At 48.3% G+C, this 20,836-nt stretch overlaps 1 protein-coding gene across 1 annotated transcript in view; it reads right to left on the bottom strand.

Annotated features, from left to right (window-relative positions):
* Positions 1-20,836, bottom strand: part of SLC28A1 (solute carrier family 28 member 1) — a gene marked incomplete at both ends in the record, with an annotated part of 53,896 nt that overhangs the window by 27,556 nt on the left and 5,504 nt on the right. The window contains 8 exon segments of the mRNA XM_082649434.1: positions 1,078-1,191; positions 1,860-2,007; positions 9,223-9,347; positions 9,349-9,413; positions 13,417-13,508; positions 15,678-15,745; positions 15,748-15,768; positions 16,328-16,439. Of these exon segments, the coding sequence (XP_082505560.1) occupies positions 1,078-1,191; positions 1,860-2,007; positions 9,223-9,347; positions 9,349-9,413; positions 13,417-13,508; positions 15,678-15,745; positions 15,748-15,768; positions 16,328-16,439 (745 nt within the window).

Here is a 20,836-nt window from a genome sequence, read left to right as displayed (position 1 = left end):
GGTGAGAGAGGGGTGAGTATAGGATCAACCTTGCGTCCTTGATAATTTATATTTTAAAAAGTAAATCATGGGACTTCCCTGGTGGTCCAGTGGGTAAGATTCCGCACTCCCAATGCAGGGGACCCGGGTTCGATCCCTGGTCAGGAAACTAGATCCCACATGGCGCACTAAGAGTTTGCATGCCGCAACTAAGAGTCTGCATGCTGCAACTAAGAAGTCTGCATGCCATAACTAAAGATGCTGCATGCTGCAACTAAGACCCTGCACAACATAAATAAATAAATAAAAGATAAATAAATATGAAACATACTTATAAAGAAAAAAGTAAACCATTATTGCCCAATGATGTGAAGTAACTTAATGAGACTCAAGAATGGTTAAAATGAAAACAAAAAGGTTAAAATGCTAAATTTTGTGTTATGTGTACTCATCACAATAAAAAAAATGGAATTAAAAAAGTATAACTTCAACAAAATGATTTTTTTTTTTTTTTTTTTTTGGCGGTACGCGGGCCTCTCACTGCTGTGGCCTCTCCCGTCGCGGAGCACAGGCTCCGGACGTGCAAGCCCAGCCGCTCCGCAGCATGTGGGATCTTCCCGGACCGGGGCACGAACCTGCGTCCCCTGCATCGGCAGGCGGACTCTCAACCACTGAGCCACCAGGGAAGCCCAAACTGAATATTATTTTTAAACACACATATACACATACAAAGTAAATCATTTGCAATTTTTAAAGCACTTTTGACTATTATAAGTTCCTTTTGTTATGACCACTGAGGGCCACATGCCTTGTGGGCTTTCCCACAAGGAACCTACCTGTTTTGAGATTCTCTTCCACATCAGACCCAGCCTCTGAAAGGACTGCTCTGTCTGGGCAGGTGGCACCAGGCCTGAGAGAAGCAGCAGCTGCAATGCTCAGCCCCCAGCTGCCCAGCTGGTCTGGGCCCCATACACACCCACCATCCTGGTCACGGTCCCTCTCTATGTCCTCACAGCCCACCTCCCTCCAGCAGAGAGGCTTCTCCTCCATTCCCTGGAAACCCAACACGCCCTGGGCAACTGCACCCCATGTACACACCTGGAGCTGGTCGCCCAGCCACTGAAATGCAATAAATCCTGGTTCTGTTCTGATGACGAAGAGTCCAAGTGCAAACTGTAGTACAAGACCCCAGGACACAGCCCGCCAGGATACCTGCCACCGATAGAAAGGTCCTGGTGAGCTCAGCTCCTCGGGAGTTCCACAGGGAACAGTTGGGTGAGGGCAGAGGGTACAGCACTGCTAAGGGGCTATGGGAGATTTGGCCAGTCTGTAGGATGAGGGCTGGACCCAGCCAGAGCTCTGGGCCAGTTGCCAATGGTTACATTCCCCATGAAGTTCAGAATAGGCCACACTTGGCAGCAATGCACCTGGGAAGTGGGCAGGGGTAGGGCAAGATCTAACCAAGGACCAGCCTGGAGTGTGCCATGGCACTTGGTCCTGGGTCATCACGGGGTAGGTGGAGCTGGAGTTGTGGCATCAGTGTCCGGCTTCCATGTAACTTTTGTCTGTCTGCATCCTCCCCCATCCCTCCTATATAGTCAGGGCTCCCAGCCACTCTGACCCCACTCTCTCTCCCTCAGTGCACTCTCCCCACCCCCAGCAGAAGGGAGCTGGACTCCTAAGGGCTGCTGCTACCTCTCAGCATTTAACGACTCCTTAGCAGTGATCCCTACACCCAGGTGTGCATCAGGATCTCTGGGAGGCTTGGCTGGAGTCTGGGGGAAGGTGTTAACCACACTGTGAAATGGTGGTGGGGGGGACCTGATATCAGAGAGGGAAGGGGCTGCAGCCCACTCTGGACCTGATAGCTAAGCACTCATTGCGCAGTGATGCTTTGAGAAGGCAAAGAGGAGGCAGATGAACATGCAGATTCCTCCGAAGGACACCAGTTGCTCAGGCCTCTGAGAGGTGTCCAGAACCAGCCATAGGATCAGGGCCAGGAAAGCAGCAAGGGCTAGAAAGGGCTCCCTGCGGGAGAGGGGCAGAAAGTCATCACTGTCAGCATCTCCTCACCCCCACACAATAGCACCCAGGGCCCCAGAGAAAGGGTACTCAGGGCTGGTGAGGGCAGAGAGAGAACGCTGTGTAACCTCAGACAGGCCACATAGCCTCTCTGAGTCTAGTTTCCTCATTGGGTAAACAAAGCCAAAGACACCCCATTTCTCAAGGTTGCCGAGAGGACTAAATCAGAGGATGTGTGCACTCAGCTTAGCATGGTGCCGAGCACATGGCCCCATCGAGAGGCAGGAATTCTCAAAGCTGCAATGATGCTCAGCTCAGCCCAGCCTCTGACCTTGCCAGGGTGAGGTGGGGCCTGTGTGGGCTAGAACTCAGCACCATGGACCATGGGCTCTGCTCCCCCAAAGCCCAGAAGCAGTAGTGTCAGTCTGGAATGCAGAGTTGAGCACCTGAGAGCTAGGGCTGGATGCAACTTTTACAGCAACACCTCCCTCCCTGGGGCTGGGATTTGCTTGTCCAGGAGGCAGCCTGAAATGTTCAAGAGCCCAGGTCTGGGTACTGGGTGAACAAGGTCTAGCCCCGACCCAGTCTCCAACTCACTGGGTACTATAACCACAGATAAGGTTCACTGAGCACCTATTATGTGCCAGGAACTATGCTGGGTGCTGAGAGACTTCCAGTAACTGTCCTCATCTTAGAGATGAAGAAACGGAGGCCCAGGAAGTTAAATGACTTGCCCACAGCTGCCCATCTAGAAAGTAGAAAAGCTGAGATCTTAGCCCAGGCACTCTGGCAGCAAATCTATTCCCTTAACTAGTTCTGTACACCGTCACCAGCCGGAAAGAGGAGGACCCAGGACCTGAAATCCATCAGGCTAACCCCAGAGTTGACTGTTTATTTTTGGTGTGTTTCCCAAACTCCTATCATCCCAGTTCCATTGGCACGATTTCTGCCCTGTCTCTGTGCCACCTGTACTATTTTCCTTGAAGTTAACTCATTTTATAAAAACTGAAATGCATGTTTGGGGTTTTATCTTTTTTTTGGAAGGGGGTTGTTTTTAATAGCTTTATTAGAGATATGTTTTTTTAACTTTTTATTTTATATTGGCATATAGCCGATTAACAGTGTTGTGATAGTTTCAGGTGCACAGCAGAGCGACTCAGCCATACATATACATGTATCCTTTCTCCCCCAGACTCCCCTTCCATCCAGGCTGCCACATAACATTGAGCAGAGTTCCCTGTGCTACGCAGTAGGTCCTTGTTGGTTATCCTTTTTAAATATAGCAGTGTGTACATGTCAATCCCAAACTCCTTGACTATCCCTTCCCTCCACCCTTCCCCACCTGGTATTAGAGGTATGATTGACATAATAAATAGAACATGTTGAAAGTGTATAATTTGATAGTTTCGACATATGTATACACCATGAAACCATCACCACTATCACAGTGAGCGTATTATATCCATCACCCTCAAAAGCTTCTTCATACTCCTTTGTAATTCCTTCCCTCATCCCCAGGCAGCAAATGATCTGTTTTCTGTCACTAGGTGAGTTTGCAATTTCTAGGATTTCATAGGAATGGAATCATACAGTACATATTTTTTTGTCTGACTTCTTTCACTTAGCGTAATTATTTTATTTTGAGATTCATCCATGTTTTTGCATGCATTCATTTCTTTGTATTGCTGAGTAGTATTCCATTGTGTGGATATACCACAGTTGGCTTATACATTCACCTGTTGATGAACATTTAGGTTGTTTCCGGTTTGGGGCTATTGCGGATAAAGCTGCTATGAACATTCAAACATTCATGTGCAAGTCTTTATGTGGAAGTACGCTTTCTTTTCTCACTATAAGTGGAATGGGTGACTCATATGGTAGATCTAACTTTTTAGGAGACTGCCAAACTGTTTTCCAAAGTCATTTTACATTTTTCCATTCCCACCAGCAGTATGTAAACGTTCCAGTTCCTCCGCATCTTTGCCAACATGGTTGGTATGGTTACTCATTTGAATTCTAGTCATTCTAGCAGACATACAGCAGTATCTCTTTGTGGTTTTAATTTGCATTTCCCTAATGACTAACGATGTTGAGCATTTTTCCATGTGTTTATTTGCCACTTATATATCTTCTTTAACTAAACATCTGTTAAAATATTGAGCCCACCCTTAAACTGGGTTTTCTTATTTTTGAGTTTTGAGAGTTCTTAATACATTCTGGATGCAAGTCCTTTGTTAGGTATGTGACTTTCAAAGCTTTTCTCCTAATCATAGCTTACGTTTTTTATTCTCTTAACCAAGTCTTTTTGAAGAGCAAAAGTCCTGAATTCTGATGAAGTTTAATTTATCATTTAAAAAAATGGATTGTGATTTTGGTTCTGTATCTAAAAAATTTACTTAACTCAAGGTCGCAAAGATTTTCTCCTACGTTTTCTTACAGTAGTTTTATAGCTTCAGGCTTTACATTTAGGTTTATGATCTATTTTCAGTTAATTTTTTAATATAATGTGAGGCATAGATCCAAGTTCCTTTGTTTCTCTCTCCTCCTCCTATTCTTCTCCTCCTTCTTATTCTACATATGGATATCCTATTGTTCTAGAAGAATTTGTTGAGATGATTATTATTTCTTCACTGAATTGTCTTAGCACCCCTGTCAAAAATCAATTGGTTATATATACGTAGGTCTATTTCTGTACTCCCTATTCTATTCCATTGATCTATCTGTCTGTCTTGATGCCAATACCACATTGTCTTGATTACTGTAGCTTTATAATAAGTCTTAAAGACAGGTAGTGTAAATTCATCAACTTTGTTCATCTTTTTCAAAGTCGTTTTGGTTATTCTAGGTTCTTTGCATTTCCATATGAATTCTAGAATCATGTTTTGATTCCTATCCCAAAAGTCTGCTAGAATTTTGATTGAATACTCTTAGAATCTATAGATTAATTTGAGGAGAATTGATATATTAAAAATATTGACTCTTTCAATCCATGAACTTGATATTTTGCTCCATTTATTTGTCTCTCATTTCTCTCAGCAATGTTTTGTAGTTTTCCATGCACAGGTTTGCAGGTCTTTTGTCAGATTTATCCTTAAGTATTACATATGTTTTATGCTATTCTAAATAACATTTATAATTTTAATTTATGATTGTTTGTTGTTAGTATATAGAAATACTTTTGTTTTTTGTATGTTGAGCTTGTATCCTTCAAACTTGCTAAACTCACTTATTAGTTACACTAGTTTTTTGGTAGATTCCATAGGATTTTCTATGTAGACAATCCTGTTGTCTGTGAATAAAGACAGCTTTACTTCTTCCTTTCTAATCTACATGCCTTTTATTTCTTTTTCCTACCCGACTGCACAAGCTAGAACCTCCAGTACAATGCTGAATAAAAGTGGTGAGAATGGACATTCCTACCTTGTTCTTGATTTCAGTGGGTAAGCACTCAGTCTTTCCCGGTTAAGTATGAGGTTAGCTGTAGATTTTTGGTAGCTGGTCTTTATCAGATTGGGGACGTTCCCTTCTATTCCTAGTTTGCTCAGAATTTTTATCAGAAACGGGAGTGGAATTTTGTCAAATGCTTTCTCTGATTAGGATGTGCTTTGGTGTGGTTTTCTTCCTGTTTCTTGTGCTGTAGGTTTGTAGAGTTTCTTGGATGTCTGGGTTTATAATTTTCATCAGATTTGGAATTTCTTGGATATAATTTCTTCAAGTATTTTTTCTTCCCTCCTTCTCCTTTGGAGATTTCAATTACTTGTCTGTCTGCCTACTTAATGTGCCATGGTTAACTGATGCTCTGTTTGACTCTTTCAAGTTTTTAAAAAATTTGTTAGGTAGAGCCTGAGCAGCGTTTATTCTGTGGTTAATTTTTCCCTATTACTGACCCAAGATCTTTCTTAGTACTCTAAACAATATCTGGTGAATCATGAGGTTTTCCACTCTGACTACTGAGAGCAAACACTACTCCTAACCCCGTGTGATCTCTGGGCACTGTTCTCTAATCCTTTTCAGTGGTTCTTCTCTAGGCCTTGCATAGTTTCCTCATACGCATTCACTGATCAGAACTCAGTTGAATACTGGAGGAGAACCCTCTGCAGATCCCAGGAACAGATCTCTCCCCTCTGGTACTCTGCATTGTGAACTCTAGTCACCTTGGCTTTCCTGAAGTCCAAGCTCTGTCTTTTCAACTCAGGAAATCTACTGGCCCCACCTTAATGCCTCTTTCCTGCACTGTGGCCTGGAAACCCCCTCAATGCAGTAAGTTGGGGCAATCATAGAGCTCATCTCATTTGTTTCCTATTTCTCAAGGATCACTGTCCTTTGTTGCCTGATGCCCAATTTCTTAAGAGCCATATACTATTTGTTCTGGATTTTTAGTTGCTTCAAGCGAGAGGATAAACCTGGTCTCTGTTACTCCATCTTGACCTGATTTTGGAAGCCAAAATCAAATGCATGTATTTTAAAAACAGTTTATTGAGACAAAATTCACATACTATACAATTTTCCCATTTAAAGAGTATGGTTCAGGGCTTCCCTGGTGGTGCAGTGGTTAAGAATCCGCCTGCCAATGCAGGGGACACGGGTTTGAGCCCTGGTCCAGGAAGATCCCACAGGCCGCGGAGCAACTAAGCCTGTGTGCCACAGCTACTGAGCCTGCGCTCTAGAGCCCACGAGCCACAACTACTGAAGCCCGCGTGCCACAACTACTGAAGCCCATGCACCTAGAGCCCAGGCTCTGCAACAAGAGAAGCCACCGCAATGAGAAGCCTGAACACCGCAACGAAGAGTAGCCCCTGCTCGCTGCAACTAGAGAGAAAGCCTGGGTGCAGCAACAAAGACCCAACGCAGCCAAAAATGAAAATTAATTAATTAATTTTTAAAAAAAGAGTATGGTTCAATGGTTTTTAGTATATTTACAGGGTTGTACAACCGTCACTGCAATCAACTTTAGAACATTTTCATCAGCCCAAAGAGAAACCCCACACCTCTACTCACCACCCCCATCTTCCCATCCCCCTCCAGCCCTAGTCAGTCACTAATCGGCACTTCCCTGGTGGTGCTGTGGTTAAGACTCCGAGCTCCCAATGCAGGGGGCCGGGGTTCAATCCCTGGTCAGGGAACTAGATCCCACATGCATGAGCAACTAAGAGTTCATATGCCACAACTAAGGAGCCCATGAGCCGCAACTAAGGAGCACACCTCCCGCCACTAAGACCCAGCACAACCAAATAAATAAATAAATATTTTTAAAAAAATCACTACTCTCTGTCTCTATAGATTTTCCTATTCTGGACATTTCATATAAATGGAATCCTACAGTATATGGTTCTTTGTGACTGGTGTCTTTTACTTAGCATAATGTTTTCAAGTTTTGTCATTATTGTAGCATTTATCAGTACTACCTTCTTTTTATGACCAAATAATATTCCACTATATGTATAGACACAATTTATTCAGCCATTTAATGGTTGATGGGCATTTGGATTGTTTCCACTTTGGCTATTACGAATAATGATGCTATGATCATTTGCATATAAGTTTTTGGATATATGTTTTCATTTCTCTTAGGTATATACCTAAGAGTGGAAATGCTGGGTATGGTAACTCCACGTATAACATTTCGAGGAACTGACATTGTTTTCTATTGCAGCTGCATCATCTTACATTTCTTTCAGGAGTGTTATGAGGGTTTCAAATTTTTTCGCATCTTTGCCAACTCTTGCTATCATTTATCTTTTTTGTTATAGCCATCCTAGTAGATGGGAAGTGGTATCTTGCTGTGATTTTTTTTTTTTGGTATATAATTTGCAAATATTTTCTCCCATTCTGTGGGTTGTCTTTTCACTTTGTTGATGGTGTCCTCTGAATCAAAACATTTTAGTTTTTATATAGTCTAGTTTATCTGCATGTATTTTTCTTTTTTTCCTTGGCCATGCCATACAGCTTGCAGGATCTCAGTTCCCCAACTGGGGACTGAACCTGGGGCCATGGCGGTGAAAGCACCAAATCCTAACCACTAGACCACCAAGGAACTCCCTACCTGCATATGTTTTTTTAAAGGAAACTTTATAACAATACCTCAAATGGAAAACCAGTATCAGTGATTTGTCATAAACAGAAGATGACTGTAAAAATAAATCCTTTTATAAATCTATTTAATAAAGAGAAGGTAAATGTAAAAACAAATCTATGTATAAATAAAACTAAAACTTTGTTTATAGGCTGGCTCAAAGCATTTTGCTGTGGTGCGGGGGTCTTACTTTGGGAAACACCATTATGCCCTGCACCTGCCTGGCTTACTCATTGATTATCTTTGGGCACCAGTTTCTTCATCAACAAAAAAAGAGTACCTTTTTTAAGCCATAGAAACATTTTTTTCCAGCTAATTTTTTCTTTTTTTTGCAAACCTGTTTATAAAACAGATAAAATAGAGCTGTCTGCTTGAAACGGAGACTGGGAGGCAGGGTGTCTGATGTTCCCCTCTCCAATCTCCCTCACCTGCCCTACGGTACCTCCAAGGTTTCCAGAGCTCTAAGGAACCCAGTTTAAAAACCAGGGGATCCCAAACTGTTGTTCAGGAACATGGCCGGCTACATCAGAATCCCCTGGTGGCTAACTAAAAACATTAACTAAAGGGAAAAGAATTTCAATAAGAATAGATACATGTATATGTTTAACTGAATCACTTTGCTGTACACCTGAAACTATCATAGCATTGTTAATCAACTATACTCCAATATAAAATAAAAAGTTAAAAAAAATATTGATTCCTGGACCTCAATTCAGACTGCTGAATCAGACTCCAGGGGTGGTCCCCTGCGGCTGTATGTCTCATGCATGCTCCAGGTGATCTGATAGGAGGCACTGATATGGGTCCTCCCTGCTTGAATGGGCTGGGATATCTGAATTTAGGAAACTGTTGATTCCTGTCCTCAGGTATCATAGGCACCTGTTTTAACTGGAGCAGAGAATCAGGTGGGAACTGGCAAAATGCCACAAAGATGGCACAAAGATGCCTCTGAAGCCACCCAGCAACACCTGCTCCGGGGCTCCCAGGAGGCGGGCAAGTAACATGTGCTCTCCATGGCCCAGGAGCCCTCTGGTGCGACAAGGACAAAGGACCTCCCCACCCAGCCCTGGCTGTGACCCCGCAGCTGACTCAGCGGCCCTCTGCCAATGTGCCTGCCCACCCCCATACTCCCCTGGGGCCTCACTTACCTCTTAAACCAGAGGTTCGGGCTGGGATGCCCCAGAGGCTTGACACACCTCAGCAGCTTTGGCCCCAGCAGCCTCTTCAGCAGGCTGTGGGCCAGGAAGACGAGGTCCACATGGGTGAGGACACCTCACCACACAGGTGAGGGCCCTCTGGAAATCCAGGAGGCAGGCCATCAGCAGGAAGGCAGCAAATGCTGGGAGTAGGTGGAGGATGAAACAGAGACGGGGTCATCCATAATGACACTGGCGTCTGCAGGACCCCGCAGCCCTATCCTCCAGCTCCACCTTATTCCAGCCAGAGCTCTCTGAGCCTTAGTTTCTTCGTCTGGAAATGAGCACCATTGTCTCTGTTTTGTCAGAGGGTCATTGTGAAGTTAATTGACAGAATGTGTGTAAAAGGGCTTTGAAAACTATAAAGTGCTGACCGAAGTGCTGAGGGAGATGTTTATGGAGGAGGCAAGACAGCATGAGTCTCTGAGCATCAACGGAGCGCCTGCTATGTCCCAGAGCCACACTAGGTTCCGAGGAGGACAGAGATGGATAAGTCAGTGGCTCCAGGAAGGCATTCACTTGTGTGTCAGGATCCCGTTCTGAATATTCATCAGTGACCATTTTTCTTCCTGGAATTTCCTTTTCCCCCTTTGCCCTTCTCCCCATTTGAGCTGCTAGGCCAGTCTGTGCTATACCTCAAGAGAGGAATATGATAGCAGATAGCAGAGGGGAACTATCTCTCCCTGGCTTATGAATTTCAAGAGCCAGAGCCCTTGAAGAATGGAAAGGACTTATAACATTTCCATTGGATAAAAAATGTGGGATGGAACATTTTGAGTAAGCGTAATCCCTCCCCCTCCCCCTCTGCTGCCAAACTAGTTAGAGGATACCCGTGGGTCCCAGAGAAGAGGACTCTGAGCCAGGGGAGGTGGCAAAAGCCCAGGCATATTTGTGGCATTGCAAGCAAAGGCGTCCTGCCCCAGGGAGGCAGCAAAATGTCACGGAGAGGAATACGCGTGGAATGCATGGGCAGGCAGAAGGCTTCTAAGGTTCCGCACACCTCAGCAGGCACCGAAGCAGAGGAAATGATCTCTATGAGTGGTCCAGACAGAAAGGAGACCAGAACAGGCCCACGATGGAGATGGGGGTGTCTCCATGGCTACTTGCAGTGGCAGAGAACCCAGGACCAGTTGGGGAAGTAGACAGGTTAGCAGACCCTTGAGAACTGATCGTGGATAATCACCCCCAGGGACTCCTGAAGAAAGAGGTGAAGGCATATTCCACACTGACAGACGTTCAGTTCCTATCCCTCACTTGGAACAATGAAATTGAAATAGAAACTTTATTTTCCATAAGTCAAGTTATGAAAAATAAAGTTACTTTTCTCTGACGCAGAAGTTTGTGGGCTGGGACACCTGTATGGGGGTTAGTTAGAAGCACACAGGTGAGGCTCTGCAGGGCAGTGCCAGGGATGCAGGCATAGGGCTGTGGGAAGTCAAAGGAGGGGGAGCTGGTGGGAGACAGGCACCAAGGTCAGCACGATTTATAGCACTGCCAGAATTACTCCTCACACCCATTTCACGGGTCGGTACTGTGGTGATCCCCATTTAGAGATGAGAAGTGAAGTGACTCACACAGGGAGGAAATTGGACTGGAATTCCAACCTGGGTCTGTCTGCGGCCAGCAGGGACCAGCACATTGTGTAGGAGAGAGGGCTGTGTGGACAAGTCCTCCAGGCAGGACACGGGAGAGACATGTATTAGGAAGTATTTTCATCCTTCTAGGATCCATTCACCTCTCCAGTGATAGGATTTTCTGTTCCTTTTGGGCACCCCTCCCTACTCTTAGCCCATGTGGTCCCGCGGTGTCTGACCCACTTCAGGGGTGGGAGACCACAGCATCCCCTGGGCCCAGGGATGGGCACATGACCCGAGCTAGGCCCATCAAAGGCCTCCAGGGACCTGGCTGGAAATATGGGCAAGAGGTACACTCTTCTGAGATTGGGGACGCTGAGGCCCTCCCTGTCAGTCAGCCATGGAGAAAGCCCACCTAAGGCGAGGAAGCCATTGCTATGGCTCAGACTAAGTGCTGAGAGCATGAGCTTCATTTCTCTACCACACCTACTTCAGGAAGTACGTGAAGAGCCTTGCCATAGAAGACGTGATACAACAAAGATATCAAAGAGCTGGAGGGAATCAAAATCCCGAACATGGAGAAAGTAAGGGAGGATTTAATTATTGAGACTGAGTTCCTGACAGCCAAGACAAAAGTGGAAATAGGACATGGTAGGTCATTTCCATTATCTGCTAGAAGGAATGCAATCATTTCTTCAAGAGAAACAAATCTGAGTCTGAGTGAAGGTGGACACAAGGGGAACCAAGACGGCCCTGCTCAGCTCCTGCCAAAGGAAGACTTCGTGGTGTCTGACATCTTGAGGAGGAAGCTGCCAGGGCCATGAACCAGCCCCATCGCAGCAGGGCATCCTGCTTTTGATTTCATCATGAAGACTGGGGCCCCTGCTGTCATGCCTCCATGTCCTCTCCCCTGTGTAGTCCCCACGAAGGCCTCTGCATCCACACCCACCTCCCCTGTCGATCTCCCACCTGCCAAGCCAAATCGAGCCTCCAGCTGTGAGGACCCGCCTCTCCGCCTGGGCCCTGGACCCCTCCTTCCCCGTGCCCAGGGGACCTTGCTCCACCGGTCATCTCCACCTCCTTGCTCTTCCCCCTCTTTCTACAAACTCCCTGCCTCAGCTCAGAAACACAGTCAAAGTGTCTCTCTTCACAAACACACCCCCTTCCTTGACACTGCCACAGCCTTCCTTTAATATTCCCACCCAGTTCTCATTAAAAAATTTCTCACAAGAGCTGTCTAGACTTACTGTCTACACTGTCTCTCCTCCTGTTCGCCATCCAGCTTTTGCAAGTCCACCCTAAGTCACCATGACTTCCTTGTCCCTAAATCCCACGGACACTGCTCCATCCTTGGCCCGCTGGTCCCCTTACCGCAGAGATGTTGGTGATCTTCCCCTCCTTCTTAAAACCCTTTGCTCCCTGGGCTTCTGCACCGACTCTGCTCCTGGTGTCCTGCTGCTGCCCCCACCTGCACGCCTTCTCAGGCTGTCTCAGGACTCCTCTCCCTCTCTAATTCCTTCCGTGTGGCCGGTCCCCAGGTTTCCATCTGCGAACCACCTCTCAATTCGTTCTCCATGCACCCCTGGGAAACCTCTTCTCCTCCTGGAGGGCCTGGCAGCGGTTACCTCCAACACACTGTCCGAAACAACTCGCCATCCCCCTCCCTGCTGAGATCCCCTCCTCCACCCCTGTTCCCTGGCTCACCCAGCCCCGTGGTCCAAGCAGAACCCTGAGGCATCCTGGATTCCAGGGCCTCCTTCATCCTGCACAGGTGATCAGCTCCCAAGTCTGGCTGGTGTGGCTTCTCAAAGATTTCTCAGATCCGCCCCCTTCCATCCTCCAGCACTTCATCTTCTCCCATCTGGAACGTGGTCCTGAACATCTCCTTCTCCCGTCTTTCCTGCCTGCCTCTTCTGGGTTTCCACAATGTGAATCCAAACTTGACACTTCCCGGTTTAAATCCTTCAATGGCTCTCTCTGGCCTTGGAGGTAAAATCCAAGTTTCTCCAACTCCCTCCCAATACCTGGCCCCTTCTCATCCCTCCAGCCTCATCCTCTGGCACTCCCGGTCTAGAACTTTACCCTCCAGCCACACTTGAATGTTTATCAGCTGCCTGCCCACATACTGCAGGTTTTCCCCTTTGCTTGTGTGTTCCTCGCCTTCTCACTCCTATTGTCCTTCCCCTTTTACCTGGTTAACTCCTGTTCAATCTGTGAGACTGGAATGTTACCTCCTCCTGGAAGTCCTCCCTGATCACCCCCACATCCTTCCTTGGTGCTCCCAGATGGCTCTCGGCATCATGTGGAAATATTTGTTCCCCTCTCCCTTACTGATCAGAGAGTACCTTGGGAACAAGATCTGGTCTGGTTCAATTCTCATTCCCCAGCTTCTGGAACAAGAGCTGGCCCTGAGTTGGTGCTCAACAAACCTTTGTTGAGTTATTGGGTAAGTGAATGACCCTGCCCTGAGACATGGATGGCTGGGGTGGAGGTGGCTGAAACCTGGGTGGTGGGAGCCATGGGGCTAAGCAGGAGTGTCTGTCTCCATGGTGGGGCTGGGCCCCAAGCTCACCAGTACATAGTAGGCCTGTGCAGATCCATCGAAGCAGCTGTGCGTGCTCCCTGCAGAAGCGTCTCACCCTCAGGGCTGGCTGCAGGCTCCTCCTGGGGAGAAGACCAGCAGGGTCTATGAGTGGCGCCCCTGACTCCCACCCCTGTGGGGATTCTCAACACCTCCAGGTAGAAGCCACTCAGGTACGTCCCCAGTAAAATGGCAACATGGGGCGAGCCAGGCACTGGCCTTGACATCCCACATGGTTACAGGGCAACCCTAGCCCAGAGCAAACTAAGGAATGGCTCAGGCCGTCCACTCCTTCCGGCCTCTGTCTGTACCAGCTGTGTCTCAGCCTGGAGGAGCACCACTACCCCAGGGATAATCCTGCCTCCAGGGTTTGGGAAGGAACCCACTGAGACAATAAGGAAGAACCTTACCAACATACAGAAATGCACAAAATACGATGGCTGCCTCCCCTCCCCTGTCCCATTTCCAACTGTCTGAGGAGCCACGTGGGGAGGCGCCCAGCTCTGCATTTACTCTTGTGGGACATTATCCTCCGAGTCAACAGCACCTCCCGGAGAGAGGAAGTGTGAACAGTCCACTGGCAGCCGTCACACAGCCCCACTGTCTTCCGGACCTGGTGCAAATGCCAATTCTTGTCGGGTCACTTGGTCACTTGTCTGTCCCTGGAGGAAAGGCTGGTACCTGAATACCTCTGAGGTCTCCCTGGCTGAGCACGTAGGAGATGCTCACTCACACTCATTCAGCCACCAGTCACTTTTTAAAGGAAACCCTCTCCCCTCTCTCTGTCCCCACCGCCCACCTCCTAAGTAAGGCATTTTTCCTCAGTCTCATCCCAAGGCAGACAGATGGAATCCGCAACCCCACCTGGCTGAATGCTTGAGACCGAGCAGGACCCTATGGGCCTTCTGGGCACAGAAGCCTATGTCCCCCATTTCTTGTTTGTAGGGAACAGACTCCAGCCTCCATGACCTTCCCTGAGTCCCAAAGGGCAGATTCAAACAGTTGTTAATCAGGGAAGGGAAGGGATGCAGAGACAAGGGAGGAACCGCTAAGAAACAATAGTGCAGCCTTGGGACAGGGTCCTGGGTCCCCTTCAAGGGAAACACATAACAACATCTTTGAGCTCTTTACAGAACTAAAACCCAACAGATGGGAAATGTCAGCGTTCTTCATTCCAGAAAAGACCACCTGAGCCCAGATTAAAGGAACCAGAGAAGCTCATCAAGAAGATTACCTGAGGGCTTCCCTGGTGGCGTAGTTGTTGAGAGTCCGCCTGCTGATGCAGGGGACGCGGGTTCGTGCCCCGGTCCGGGAGGATCCCACATGCCACGGAGCGGCTGGGCCCGTGAGCCATGGCCGCTGAGCCTGCGCATCCGGAACCTGTGCTCCACAACGGGAGAGGCCGCAGCAGTGAGAGGCCTGCGTACCGCAAAAAAAAAAAAAGAAGATTACCTGAAACAAAAGTAAAGGGGTGCAGGCCCTGCACACACCCTAGTCTTGTCAGCCACCCCACCCTTGAACCATTGCTATAAAACTCCTCACCAAATGCTCCTGGGTGGAGGGTTTTCGAGGGCGGGAGCCGGCTGTGTCTCCCTTTGCCTGGCAAAGCAATAAAGCTATGCTTTTCTACTTCACCCAAAACTCTGTCTCCGAGATTCGATTTGGCACTGGTGCGCAGAAGCCAAGTTTTGGGCAACACGCTCTCATTAGCTCAGGATCTGGCCAGTCAGGAACCCCCCCCCCCCCCCGCCCACCGTCCAGTAGGCCTGGGTGTCAGGAGGCCAAGCTCTAGGTTCGATTTGCTGCCTGTGTGACCTGGGTCCATCTCTCTCCCTCTCTGGGCTTCAGCCTCCCCATGTGAAAGGAGGGGCCTGGCCCAGTCTAGGGGCTTTCAAACTAAGCTTCAAGGTTCCCTGAGGTGTCCCAGAGACCGAATGGGGTAGAAGGCAGATGGGGAGTAAAGAGGGGACCAGGCTGGTTCAGGGCCCCCATCCAACTTCAACCAGAGCAGCCCCTCAGTATAAATTGGGGTCCCCCATGGGATTTTCATTCTGGCCGCTTCAAAGCAGATTGGGAACCTCTGGCCTGGCTCACCTCTGAGGCCGAGGTCAGCAGGACTCATCTGTTGGCTAAAACACGTTTACTCCTTTCTTTAGCAAAGGTCCAGTGAGCCCCTTCCCTGTCAGGAGGCCAGGTTCCCCACAGGGGCCTCCTCCCCGGGCCAGCCCACATCCTTCCTGGAGACGACCTACCACCCTGAGGAGGGCTCCGGGCCAGCCTTGCTCCCGCTGTCCCTGACTTCTGCAGGGCTTGAGTCACTGTGCCAGGGTCCCGGCCTTCCTCCTAAAGCCACCAGAGATGGACCGGAGTGTGCCTCCCGCCTCACGCGAGAATTACAGCTGGGGGCCTGGAGTGCGGAGAGACCCAGGCTGCCACCAGTGTGCCCACAGTCGCCTTGGGAGTGGACTGGGGACTTATCCTTTAATTTCTTATTTTTTTGGCTGTGTGGCGAGGCATGTGGGATCCTAGTTCCCCAACCAAGGATCGAACCCACGCCCCCCTCACCCCCCCTCCCACAGTGGAAGCACAGAGTCTTAACCACTGGATGGCCAGGGAAGTACCTTCCTCCTTATCATTCAGATCACAGCTGAAATGTCACTTCCTGGGTGAGCCCCTCCCTGACCTTTCTGACGAGGGCAGGCTCTACTGGCATATGATAGGTGTGCACAGATGTTTAATGAGTGATTAAGGGGGCTGCTCTGTGTGGAGGAGGTCAACACACTGCGGGGGGTCATAAGTGTTCAAGCAAAGAGGTGAGGAGCAGGTGGCGGCGGGAGGAAGATGATGAACAAAGGCCCCTCTCACCAGGCTGGGCCAAACCAGCGTGGGGGAGGGGACAGGCCAGGCTTTCCAACAGCTCAGCCCCCATGTTCTCCAAACCACCAGCCGCTGATGTGAGAGAGCTGGCCTCTCTTAGGCTCGGTGTGTCGTCCTCCGTGCCCCAGACCTTGCAGCTGAAAGACAAAGTCAGGGCCCAAAGCTGAAAGGGGAGGCTAGGCAGGACCCAGATGAGGGGCTGGGCGAAGGGCAGAGGATGGAAGGGAGGAGGCGGGGAGCGGGGAGCAGTGGCCTGGCATAGCCTCTCCCGTCCCAGAGCTCAACCCTCATTGTGCCAGGGGCCCCAGTGACAAAGGAAGGCCCCCGCTCCCTGCACTCCTAAACCTGTGAGAGGCAAGTCCTTGTAAATCTGGGAGGTCAGGCTGAAACAGGGCAAGGTCTGCCCACTTCATAGAGAAGGAAAGGAAGGAATTATGTATAGCATGTGTATGTATATGAAAGGCGTTTTTCTGAAGACAGGGCTTAGCTTTCATCACTCACCGCAACAGGTTAAAACCACTGCCATTAAGTGATATTTTCATTGTATTACACTCTCCCATCTCTGAAAGATGGAGAGACAATATCCTGAAGACAACATTCCAGTCCCTGGATCCAACTATACCTGAAACCAGTACTACCCCTGGGCTTTTCAATTACAGGAGCCAATATAGTCCTTTTTTTTTTCTTTTTCTTTTTCTTTCTTTCTTTCTTTCTTTTTTTCTTTGCTGAAGCTCAGTTCATAGGCCTAAACTCATCTGTAAATAAGAGCCCTAACGACGACTCCATCTTTCTTCACTCCTGTCCCCCCTCTTTTTCTTCCCCTTGGGTAGCACCCTACCTTGCCCAAGCGCCAGACTGGCTAAGCTCACATACCCAGGAGAACACATGCAAGGGCACACATGAGCAGGCCCACGTAGGGAAGTACTCACACAGGCAGAGCCTGGGAAAGCCCAGCCACCCATGCACACACGCAAACACAGACACACAGCTGCACGGAGAGGGGCAGGCTCTTCTTCCTACTCACATATTTGTGGTCAACAAGTCCCTCTCAGGGAGATGGAAGCGCGTTTCCACGGGGACGGGCTGGATCCAACCTGCTTGCGTTTTGGCCTGTCTTCTCATCTCAGTGGAAATTCCTGGGCAGAGTCCAGAGTTGGAGTTGGCTGGGCCTCCCACCTGGCTTTGTCCAGCACGGTCTCCAGAGCCCAGGGCCACGGCCAGGGCAGGGACCCTGGCCTCTCTCAGGGAAAAGAGGAAACGGGGCAAGTGGGCCTCACTCTAGGCCTGGCCTGCGGAGCTCCTGCCTCATAACTGAATCTGCCTTCCTCATCAATGACGCCTTCCTCTCCACTCTTTCCTGCTCCCAAACAGGCCCACCTCTTCCAGGAAGCTCAGCTTTATTACTCTCACTCTCCCCATATCCCCTCCTGGGGCCTCCTTTTCCACCTGCCATCAGTGCTACTCAGTTTTTTGGATCATGTGTTTTATCGTTCGTTTTGCATCTTACACAGTCTCCCTTTCCTCACTGGATCAGTAATTATAACAGCAACCTATTTTCCTGAGCTTGAAGATAAGGAAAGCAGTGTAGTGCCATAAATAATAAAAGTGTTTCAGGTCTAAGTGGTCTTGAAAACAAAACAAAATCGCAGCTTGCCCTTTGGTTCCATGGCTTTTTAACTGACACCTAAGCAACAGTGTGCAAAGTCAATGGACAAAGCCTTTAACATTTCAGTCCTCAAACTAAACATTAAACTTATCTGACAGGATTGACAACATCTCCTTAATAATTAATCATACACACTCAGGACAAAATCCTTTATGATGCATAAACACTTCCTGGTAACACAGAGGCGGAGTTACCAGCACAGGCTGGTTGTTTTGGAAGTTTGGGAACCATGATGGATGAAGGGTGGGGGGAACCCCTTCTCTTTAAAAACATTTTTTTTTGTCATTCTGATGACCAAAGTATTACACATGCATCAGCAAACATTTAAACATTATAGAAATATACAAAACACAGGAAGTTAAAAATCCCTCTAATCTGAGCCTTCCAGATATGACCACCACTGAGCTTGTGGAATTTTTCTCCAGACATTTTTCATAAGTGAATACTCTTTTGGGTTATTCATTTTACAAAAGAGGCTTATACTATACCAGCTTTTTTGCAATTTGCTCTTTTGGGTGGAGATCCACACTGTGCTCTGCTCACTCTGTTGGAGGCTTGTGTGCTGCCTTGATTATAAAGTAAACGTTTGTGGCATCATCTGGTTTATCCTGAGCAGAACACCTGCCACCATGGGCAGCCTCCACAGGGATGGGCTTGCAGCTGCCCTGGCAGGGGGCCTCATCAAGCCCCAGTGAAGGGCAGATGGGACTGTACCTGCTTCTCTGCCTCTGCCCACTTCTAACTTCTTCCTCCCCTCCTTCCCCCCTTTCCTGCTCCCTCTCCCCTCCCCTTCCCCCCTCCTCCATCCTCTCCTCTCTCCTCCCCCTCCTCTCTTGGTGCCCAGAGGGAAGCCAGGAGGCACAACACATCCAGGAGGAGCCAAACTTGTTCCAAAACATTCCCTACGCTGCACCTTAGAGCCTTGACATCTTTGTGTGCCCTGATCTCTCCAAAAAGGATTTAATAGGCTGTGTGTCTTAAAATGAGCCCTTAGAGCCCAAAGGTCTAGATTCAGTCCTGGCTCTGAAAGTTAACTGGTTTCCTCATCTGTAAAACGCGAGGTAATAGTACCTACCTCATAAATAAATATTGATGGGGATTAAATGAGCGAATGCAGGTGAGGTGTTTGGCAGAGAGGCGGGCACCATCAGGCTGGCCGGTGTCATCGCTGTCACAGGTCCCATCTCAGGGCTGTCTGGACACACTGCTCTCCTCCTCCAGGCCAGGAGACCCTGTGTTGCTCCCCTGCTCCTGCCCTGAAGGAGGGGCAGTCAACAGCGATCCTGGCCCCCCAGAAACCAAGTGCTCTTTTCAGGTGGAATTTGGCTGAGAGCCACAGGCTGGGCGGTTGGGAGGCTGGGTGGGTTGGGATGAGCCCCCAGGGAAAGAACAAGAGCTGGAGGACTTCATGGGTCCTGGCTGTGGCCCATCCAGCTGTGTGACCTTGGCGTGTCACTTGACTCCCTGTGGCCTGTTTCCTGAGGAGATGATCTCACTGGGGTGGTACAGTGAGGCCTGGAACTGAGCCAGGGCTGGGGTGCTAGGTCCAGAGCAGGGCGAGGCAAGGAATATATATATATCTAATGACACAGACTTGTCACAGTTGCAGCATTTGAACTTGTTGTATAAAAAGGAAATCTGTAAATCTATAACTTGGCAACATTTTACAACGCTGTATATTAAAGATGGCTTTCTCAAGAAATCCAGAACCACACAGCCCTATGGTCAAACACTTGTGACATTTGTGCCTCTGCATTTAAAGGTGCTGTGATGGACAGCTGGCGTGCCAGGGTTCGAGAAGAGTGGATGGTTTGAAGTGCTTGCCTTTGCCTGTGCAAAATCAAGTGGCTGCCTCTGTTCCTATTTTACTGTAGATTTGATAGTGTCTGTTCCTGTTCCATTCTCCAGGGAGCTTCTCTGTAGACTAACAGCACCACCCACCAAGTGGTGGAGATGCTGGTGTCTGGGTAGTCGTGGTTTTCTGTTGGACATTTGAATGTGATAAACAATCCAGCATCACTGGGGAAATACTACATGTGGAATGTGCACGTTTCCAGGGGGCGAACATTGTCAGTCAAGAGGTTTGCAATGATTTCCTTCCTGCCAAAAATAAATGTGAAACTGCAAACAAAAAAAAAGGCCTGCACCTTGCTATACATATATATAGCAATGTGTGTGTGTGTGTGTGTGTGTGTGTGTGTATCGTGTATCTTTCCCCCCTTCCAATCAAAACAAAACAGAAGCACTTAGAAGGATTTATAATGAGGAGGCTGCTCCACCTCTCCCATCCCTGTCCCACTCCTCAGAGGCAACCCCTTACCTGTTTCTGGCTTCAGTTCTCTGGGGCCACTCCTGTTTCAGGGGAATTCTTGGTCTGAGTGGTAGAGAGTCCCTACTCCTTGCCATACTCTGATATAATGAAGAGGATATTTTTACAAGGGGTGAGTGAAACATTCAGAACTGTAAGAGGCAGACCTCGTCAGAAGGGACGTTCAACAGTCCCCTTATTTTCTTCTCACGGTTTTGCCTGCTCTCACCTCTTGGCTCTTCACAGATAAGGCCTTTTTCATCACACCTATTCATGAGTCCAAGCAGTGACTAAAAAGAGAGGCTCCTCCCTGGTCAAGTTCCGTGAGCATGAGCTTGTCATTCCTCTTTCCTAAACCTGCTTCTCTCTCTCTTACACCTGGGCGGTTAGCAGAAAGGACATTCAATACAATGGTTCCTTTCTCATTTGGGGCATTGGAAGATGGGATTCCTATAGTCCTAGAAGAAATATGCTAAACTAGAAAGAGTGTACAAATTCTGATGACACAGAGCAAAATACAAAAACCGAAGAAAGGGGACTTCTCTGGTGGCGCAGTGGTT

Source organism: Grampus griseus, assembly GCF_964374135.1.
Source record: "Grampus griseus genome assembly, chromosome: 2".
NCBI lineage: Eukaryota > Metazoa > Chordata > Mammalia > Artiodactyla > Delphinidae > Grampus > Grampus griseus.
Note: the sequence above shows the minus strand (reverse complement) of the source record. Positions and strands in the feature narration are given on the sequence as shown.